Source organism: Primulina huaijiensis, chromosome 18 (genome assembly GCF_012295235.1).
Source record: "Primulina huaijiensis isolate GDHJ02 chromosome 18, ASM1229523v2, whole genome shotgun sequence".
NCBI lineage: Eukaryota > Viridiplantae > Streptophyta > Magnoliopsida > Lamiales > Gesneriaceae > Primulina > Primulina huaijiensis.
The window spans coordinates 9,993,137-10,002,294 of record NC_133323.1 but is presented as its reverse complement, the minus strand read 5'-3'; the positions used below and the strand labels follow the sequence as shown (position 1 = coordinate 10,002,294).

General features: G+C 33.5%; 2 protein-coding genes across 2 annotated transcripts; one reads left to right on the top strand and one right to left on the bottom strand.

The window, feature by feature from the left end:
• Positions 1–463: 463 nt before the first annotated feature.
• Positions 464–1,163, top strand: LOC140965173 (uncharacterized). Its single transcript, XM_073425269.1, has 2 exons — positions 464–876; positions 985–1,163. The coding sequence occupies exons 1-2, from the start codon at positions 525–527 to the stop codon at positions 1,029–1,031; spliced, it is 399 nt and encodes a 132-aa protein (XP_073281370.1). The 5' UTR covers positions 464–524; the 3' UTR covers positions 1,032–1,163.
• A 660-nt stretch (positions 1,164–1,823) lies between these two features.
• On the bottom strand, positions 1,824–5,859 carry LOC140964987 (uncharacterized). The gene is made up of 7 exons (XM_073425007.1): positions 5,613–5,859; positions 4,579–5,030; positions 3,503–3,686; positions 3,157–3,381; positions 2,927–3,043; positions 2,583–2,816; positions 1,824–2,226 (listed from the first exon to the last, which is right to left on the bottom strand). Exons 1-7 carry the CDS (start codon positions 5,679–5,681, stop codon positions 2,014–2,016), a joined length of 1,494 nt encoding a protein of 497 aa, XP_073281108.1. The 5' UTR covers positions 5,682–5,859; the 3' UTR covers positions 1,824–2,013.
• Positions 5,860–9,158: the final 3,299 nt, after the last annotated feature.

Genomic DNA, 9,158 nt, shown 5'->3' with positions numbered 1-9,158 from the left:
TCTTTCTTAATTTATATGAACCACACACAAACCAAAATATATATGATGGAGAGAGCAATTAAGCACCGATGACAAACCATCTCATAATAGAAAAAATATATATATTCCTATTATGTATTTCTAGAAACTAAGTCAAAATCAAATAGTAATTCCAAGAATTCATTGAGTTTGAACAAATGTCGACCTTATGAACGTAAGATTTGGAATTTTCCAACTTGACCTTTAAAGCAACAATTCAACGCGTTTTATACCCATTAAAGATTTTATTGTGAACGGTTCAATGTAAACAAAACATACCAATTTTGAGAACTAATTAATAAATAATATTAGCACATAAAAAACAATCAAAACATGCACTAAAACACAAGAAATGGCATATTCAATGCATTTGTTGTCACTTTGACCATATTCAAAGCACATTCTTCCTCCATTTCCATGGCTTTCTATATATATAAATTTCGAACTATATTTAAACATCAAGCGACACCATCTAACAAGCAAAAGCATAAGTTCAATCCCCTTCAATGGATTTTCAGTATGATAAGCAAGAGACGCGGACAAACGATGATGTGTTCGAAGATGAAGATGATCTTCTCTTTGTTGAACTTAGGAGACAAGTCTTGCAGTTGACAGCAGATGATGATGATGAAGATAGACTCTATGAGAACAAGCATTCGAGAAGGGTGGAAGCCCGGAATCGGTGCCCGAAAAGCAGCTCCTGTAGTGTTACACAAAGTGGTTGCTATTACAATTGGGTAGTGAACAAGGAGGATTATGTAGCACCTGCATGGATGTTGAAGTTGTGGAGAAATGGAAATAATGGGACTGGTGTATTTATACCACAGGTTTCTCAGACTAGGAAGAAAAATAGGCTAAGTATGTTATATTTTCAGGATTTTTTTTTTTTTTTTTAATTAACATGAGAATTATACTTTACCTAACTTGATGCTAACAAGCTGGTTTGCTGCTTGGTTATGGCTGCAGGGAGGAAGTACGAAAGAGAAAGAACGTGGAAACGAGTCGATTATTAGAATCAGAACATGTTCAATATATATGTAACTTAAGTTCTCTGGTGTAAATACATATAAACATACATCATAATTAAATATATGGGGTTTCACATGTTTTGAAGATATGCACTGGTACAAACCAGTTTTTTGAAACACTTTCTCGCAATGTCGATTCTATGATTATCGCAGTTAAAAATACATACGGGGCTTCTGAAAAATTCAGTTTGAGTAGCTTCAAATGAGAGTGGACTTCAAGTTTTCAGTAGCTCATGATCAGTAAAAACATTTCCACTAATACAACCAAAGATTGCAATGAGATGTATATATAGTCCATTACTTTCACTAAGCCATTGTGCCCTGGAAAGATGCGATAGCAAGCGACACTTATGTATGCCGTCCGAGGATCTTATTACAACAGAGTTGACTTGGATAGGGAAGTGTCAATGGATGATTTTCACCAATCTATTTTGAACTCAAATTTGTAACATTCATATGAATTCAATGAATTTTATGGATATGGATAATTGGATCGTTGATGTATTGATTGTGTACCATTATTTCATGCTTCCGGAGTTCGTTCAACCAATTGAAACTACCAAGGGAGAGACTTCCTGGTGAGATACTACGTACGAGCCATCTGTACTACACATTTAAGTTCTAGCTCACGTGATTCACTTTTTCCGCAGAAAAGTGTCATTCATTTAATCAGGGAGTTGTTTGATAGTTCCAATAGCGAGTTCGAGGGAATCCATAAGCTGAATACCTCAGAAGTCAGAAGTGAAAGCGGAAATATGCCTTTGACTGATCAATCTATAAGAGTTTATATGTCAATACGTTTTCTAAGTTAGGGTACATAGGCCGAATATCCAATCGATAAAGCAGCACGGTATAACAAAATTGTAGAAGAATTGGAAAGATACAATAAGAAGAAAGGCGCTTCACATTTCATAGAAACCAACTGCAGCAACCAGTTATATGCTATTTATCTTGTACAAGATAACAATCAAACATGAACCATTTCTGGCATTTGATCATCTATTCTATGACTTAATACTTCTCTCGCTCGAGCACTTCTGTGCTGCAGGCGCTGATGTAGTCTTTCCGACATCTGGTTAAAGAATGTAGCATCCCACCTGTTTATTAGCAAAGGGTCTTCTGCAAAACAGATGTAAATCGACGTCACTGCACTTTCCACAACCACCATAGCCAACCCAACCTGTCAAAGAAAAAACGACACTGGTGAGCTTAAAGACGTGAATATTTAAGCGAAAAAGCAAACTTTTTCCAAGTTTTTATGTGCCCTTAAGAAAGCTCAATTTCTCTTATGTCACGACTCAGATCCACATACCCTAAAAAAACTATTTCGTATCTATTATCACTTTACGAAAATGATTAACTCAGTTTGTTATCAGAGTCTATTGTAAGCTCTTACAAAATATTTTAAACTTTTATTTTCAACCAATGGGAGATAAGGATATCACATCTTTAAGTGTAATGTGGTATCCAAGAATTAAAATCAGAACCAAGTTGGTAATATTTCTGTAGGTTCGAGGATTTAGGGCCGATTCTTACCAAGATCATTCCCATTAACATGGCAGTAGAGCCTACCATTAGTACTCGCTCGGGATGCTTAATCTTAGTCCAAACTGCTGCACACGTTCCAGCGATAAGTCCACCCAAGATTGTTCCCATCAATAAAACAGCGCCTGAACAGTCATATGCTACAAGTGCTTCAACCCCTGTTGATTGAAATAACTCCCAAGCATCTTTTGCTGAATGATTAAAGCTTTTTCCATGTACAGCAATCTTGAAGACAAAAGGATGCATGTGTCACAAATATTTTCGTAGTTTGATCAGCTATCAGGCAAGATTTTTAAGAACATACTGGTAGCCATGTTATGGATTGAAAAAAATACCTGTACATAAGCATATTTGTTGAACCAACGAACTAAAAACTCTACTAGATGAAACAGAAAATCCACACAGCAGAGCAAACACTCGTTGTTTCCAATCTTTGACCTCAATCCTCTAATCTATCAAGTTCATAAGATCTCTTGTTAGTAAGAACAGATGTGGCTCAATTTGTTGGTCATTGATAGGCACATAACTAAAAGACAATAGTACTGATCAACCCTGGATTGCTTACCTCCCATCGTAAAGTTCGTATAGCGGCCGTAAACAGAGATCCATAGCATATGCTGCCAAAAGATGTAGTAACAGCATATCGCAAAGAATTAATCAATGGTTTAGAAGGCATTGATGTTGCTTCTCGACCGCCATGACTAAGGACAAGAAACACCATTCCTGAAACTATGACGTGGACAACATTGCAAAGAACTGCGCCAGTCCAAAACAAACTCACAGATAACACCTGCATGTGAGTAATGGGATCATGTCTGTTTTTTCATAATTGAAATTCAAATAATGTGAACTGTATTGCATTATATCTCAGCCTAAAATATGATATGCAGAGAAATAACTTGCCCGCTCACCAAAAGAAGCCACCAGCGTCCACTATCACCCATGCTCAAGGCAACAACCCCAGCAGCACCGAAGGACCACAGAGAGAGCCAGAAAAGCATTATGAGCATAAATATGCATGTTAATCTAGAGACCTCGGGAAGGTTCCAAACCATATTCACTGCTCGTTGTAGCACCAGCATGGTAAATGGAAGTCTATTGAAGGACGAGAGTCAGATAAACTTTATACTCAAGCAAAAATTTGAGCGACTCTACTTCCACCTAAAAGATGTCTCAAGTTGACTTTAGGTAGATTCATTTTCACGAGTGGAATACCATTTTTCTGTTATCCGTTATTCCATGAAAGTAACCTATAACTTTTTTACAAGCTTTGTATCCTTGGAATATTTTTTACCTTTTATTAAGGAGTTTTTGGTTCAATACTTTTTATACACAATTATTCAACTAGAAATCAAATTCAAAGTCTCTAAGCCCCATCTTAATTCCTGGCTATTTAAAATTAAATTCTATAGGGAAAGTAATTTATTTTCAAATTTTTACCTCAATGAAGGATGATTATACAAAAACACATCAAAAATCAAATTGGAAGCATGCCCATTTCTAAGAACATAAGGTTTGTTGCATATGCCATCTAAATTTTATCTGCTGTGTCAGGTAACAGTTTTGACTGGAAAGTTCGGCAATATTTATAACACTATAAAGAACTATATAGAATCATTACCGAATAGTATCCTGAAAAATGCTAAGAGCCAAAGACCTTACGCTATCTTTGAATCTCGACTTTTACTAAAATTGATAGATCATCAAATTTCAAAATAGCTCCAACAGATGCATCTAGCCTTTATAATGTAAAAAAAAGCTCGAGCCTTGATCATTATGGAATAGTATCCTGAAAATGGTAAGAGCCAAAAACTTTTTTGCTATCTTTGAATCTTGACTTTTACTAAATTTGATAGATCGTCAAATTTCACAACATATGCATCTAGTCTTTAATTTGACGAACTTAATAACATATCACAAAAACTTGAAATAATTTTTAAGGACAAAGTTAAATTAAAAACATGAAACATGAGGTTGTAGATTTTACCTATCAATGACTGATATCACATACAAGAATTGCAATGCAGCACCTCCGGCAAATGCAGTGCCCCAAAAATACTGTTTAACCCAAAAACAAAGCACACTGATGACAGCAAGATACGTTGTCAAAATGTGCACAGAGAACTTCATCATTTGATTTGCTCGTGAACCAAGTAATAGCAACCAAGTCCATCCCAATAGCGCCCCTACTCCGCCAGCAACAGCATACAATGGCCAGTAATCTTCTGTTAAACCATCCTTGTTCTCAAGAAATCCCATTGTGTACTTATCAATATTTAGCCTATCCTGTTTCTTGAACCTGTTAAGCCCCAAAACCGCAAGTGCAAAACCGATAACCACCAAATGCGCCATAAATATAAGCAACCAGAACACATCATGCCAATGGCGAGACACTGCTGTAAAGATCCCCTGAGACATTGCATGGCTCCCCACAACATTCTGCAACAAATTCACTATAAGAACAACATATATATTCCAACATAATCAGTATGTTCAACAAGTACTGATTGCAAAAGAAGAAAAGAGAAAAAATCTACAAATCGCATGCCCACTTCTTTAAAATAACAAAAAAGAAAAATAGGAAGATGGAATTTGCTTCCAATTTTCCCAATCAAAACCTTAGTCGTTGAAAGACGTGCAGAACTTTTAATTGATTTCCTCAAAAACATTCAACTTTTTCCACACAATTACAAGTGCCCTAATTCCACGCGCATGGCATAATCGATTCAAAGCAAAATTAAGAAAAAATATACGTCTCCTTCAACTATTTAAGTTGCACTAATTCAGATCCTCGTACGCATCACCATACAATCAAAATACAGGAAAAGGGATCTACAAATCACTAAACAAAACAAGAAAAAAATTAAAATCAGAGAGGATCGCTACACACAAAACTGACAAAACGAAGTAAAACCAACACCACAAGTTTCAAAAACCAAAACCCAAATCAAGAAAAGATCCAAACCCATCACCAAAAAAACACACACTAACACAAACATGTGGAGACAACAGCACCAGTACCGGTTGTGGGGCACCCACGGCGGAGTCGTAGGAGGAAGAAGAGGTTGACGAAGATCTGGAGTCGCTCATCGTTCATCGAATTCCCGTTCTAAAGGGAAAAAGATGAGATTTTTAAGAAAAAAGTCCAAGTAAACGATAGGTTGAAGTTTGTTAATAAATGGGAAAATCAAAGAAAAAAATGGAGAAGAAACTGAAAACATATAACGGCTATCATTTTGTTGGTTTTTAAAGTAAGGAAGATAGGCATGAGTTGCCAGGTATTTGCCACCATTTTCTTGTTGAAAGTTTTGAACTTCTCTCTGTGTTAGAGCTTACCCACGCGGCTTTTTGGCCGTGGACGCGACTCTCTCCTTTGAATCCGGGACTAATTTTATTTATGTAATAAAAAAAATAGAATTCATTTGAAAATTTTTTAAAGTTTTGAGATACGAAAGCGTTTGTTTGGGTTGAAACGTAACAAAGAAATTTACTAATTAAATTACGAGTAAAGGTAATAATAAGTTTTCAGTGGCAACCAATTTTATGATGAATTTATAGAAATTATAAAAACCAGAAGTGACTCATTTGTTTTAGGTTTTTGGTTTGACTTAATAATATCTTTAAATTTTAATTTTTAGTAGATGATATACATAACCTGAAAAGTTTGAATGTTTTGAGGATTGGAATTGAAAAAAATAAATACGGATGATATTAGTATGTGATGTGTTGGGTGTAATAATTGTTTATATTTGATAAAGCAATCGAAACGTTGTGGTTTAGCTGTTTTATGATTTAAAACATTAGAGTTGTACCGCTATTACCAGCTATAGTTTTTGGTAAAACGACAAGCGATCGGTTCTACAATTAATATCAGAGCCAAGGTCACGAGTTCGATTCTCATTGATTGCAAATGGTGTAATTATTGAGAGATAGATTGTTGGGATGCAATAATTTCTTGTGCTTGGTAGAGCTCGAAACTTAATGCTTAAGCTCCTGTACGATTTAAAAGATTAGAGTTGCATCGTACCACCAACTATATATTTTAGTAAAACGGAAAATGCTCGGTTCTACAATTGGTATCAGAGTCAATGTCACATGTTTGATTCTCATTGATTGCACATGGTTCAATTGTTGAGAGATAGATTGTTGGGGTTCAATAATTGCTTCTGCTTGGTAGAACAATCAAAATGTAGTGTTTGAACTGTTGTACGGTTTAAAAAATTAGATTTGCATTGTTACTATCCGTTATAGATTTTGGTAAAGTGATAAACGTTCAGTCCTACGTGATGATTTGAACTAGATGTTTATTTACAAGCAAGCACTCTAAATAGAACATGAAATTTCATGTTTACTTAGCGTTTGTATAGAAATAGAAGAAGATAAAATTTACCATATTATATATATATGCCATTCTACCTAGGCTGGTGGTCATACCAGATTTCCTGTCTGATCGAACTTAAAAACTAGCTCATTAGTGACAAATTAATATTTTAATTTGGACATTTCAATTCAACTTCCAATCAATAATTTGCACTGATGTCAAATTATTTCTAGTTATATGTTCGATCCTGGGCGAACTCAAATTTTCTTCTATGCTACATGGCGTTACTTATTTTTATATAACATTGGAATGCAAATTATTCGCCAACAAAGAAATCACAGTAAGTCTATAGGATTCGAGAATATTTTTTTTAACCAAACAAAATATTAATCAGTTTCTATTTTTTTCTAAAAAAAATACTTATGATTTTGGATAAAATTTTGATTGATTTATTTTCTACAATAAATGATTATGATTTCTTTTCGCATTGAAATGATTATTGAGTGAGTTCCATCCTATTGAGTAATGAGCAAACAAGACATGCTCTTCCCCATGATAATCATCAATCCTGTGGACGCGTGATCATCACACGCCTAACTTTTGTGTGGGCTTGTGGTTGTCGCAGAACTCAAGAGTCTTTGGACCAATTCGGTATATACTGTACCAATTAAACCCTTTCTAATCTATAAATTAATTGTCTGTATAATATATTTTTTAAAAAATAATTATAATAAATTAATATATTTTATAAAAGATGAATCGAAGAATATGATAATCTTCTAATCATGCTTTTATAAAGAAATCTATTTTAATACAATAGGTCTTCTATAAATTGAGATGAGTCGACTTATTAAATACCTCTCATAAAAATAATACTTTTTTTATGAATAAATAATTAATCCGAGAGACGATCTTATAAGATTTTTGTCGTTTTGATAAGAAGATCGCACCGAAATATAACGGTAGTTTTATAAATTATGTGCTTCTCTAAAGTTTAAAATATAATCATCTTCTGTAAAAATATGTGTGTATGTTTTTGTTCTATTTTCGAGAAATAGAATAAAATGTTATAAATAAATATATGTTGCTTGTATTCAAAGCTTTCGAAAAGAAGGGGGATTATCAAATTCAAGGGCCATATCCATTTTGAGTATAAATGGAAGATCTTGATCAATAGTAGTGAAAAAACTTATTTTTATATTATATAGAAAATAATAATATTTATATTTTTGGCACAAAAAAAAAATAAAATAAAATAGGATGACTTGAAAATAAAAATATATAATTCATTTTGACAAAGCTGGCCGTCTAGGTCGAATCCAATAATTGGTTAATTAAGCATTGAAATTTATTTTAAAAAAAAATTCAATTATTCCAAACTTTATCACTCTTATTATTTTCAAACATGAATTCTTGGTCGTTATGCTCTTCTACCCATTTTTCCTACGCATGGATAGCGACCGGCGTCGTTTCAAATCGGGCAATATATTATATAATCGAAGAAATGGAAAAATGAGAAGGGAGAGGTTGAGTTTATGCCATATAGTAAGAAATAATTTTCTTTTATTAGAAAAGTAATATTTTTTATGTTTTAATATAGTATATTCAATTGATCAATTAAATATATTTTATTAAAATATAGGGAAAATATTACTCTATGTGTATCATAGACTGACTCATTAATAGGATTTTTGGTAAAGGTTAGGCATAGTGATATTAGGCGCTTCTTAATTTTAATTTGGGTGATTGGTTAAAAATGAGGTGAAGTCTTTTTATTTGGATGACAAGTTTAAGAAGTGGGGATGGTAAAATTACATATGAGTAGTATAATTTGTTTTATCTTATAAAATGTCTATCTGCTTTTGGTATATGCATGGTTATCTTGTTAAAAGAAAATTTTAAAGAATTTATTCATTCCATATTCTAAACTATTTTACGATCCTAATAAGTGGTATCAGAGAGAGTTTCTCGACTTATGATAAAAATATATTATACGACACCCATCTAAAAGATTCCAATGTTTTTCAAAAAAGATTACGATGACCGAAAAATTCATATTCAGACACATTTGGCCACACAAGATGATGACATGTGGTATGTAACAACTTATGGTTCAATTAATATCATTAATGCTAATATTGCTATATTTGTATTTAAGGGTGCAAATGGTGGAAAAGCATATGTCCGAGTGGACCACCGAAGACAAAAAGAAATCCAATCTCGATATTGTGGCTAAGAACATTTTT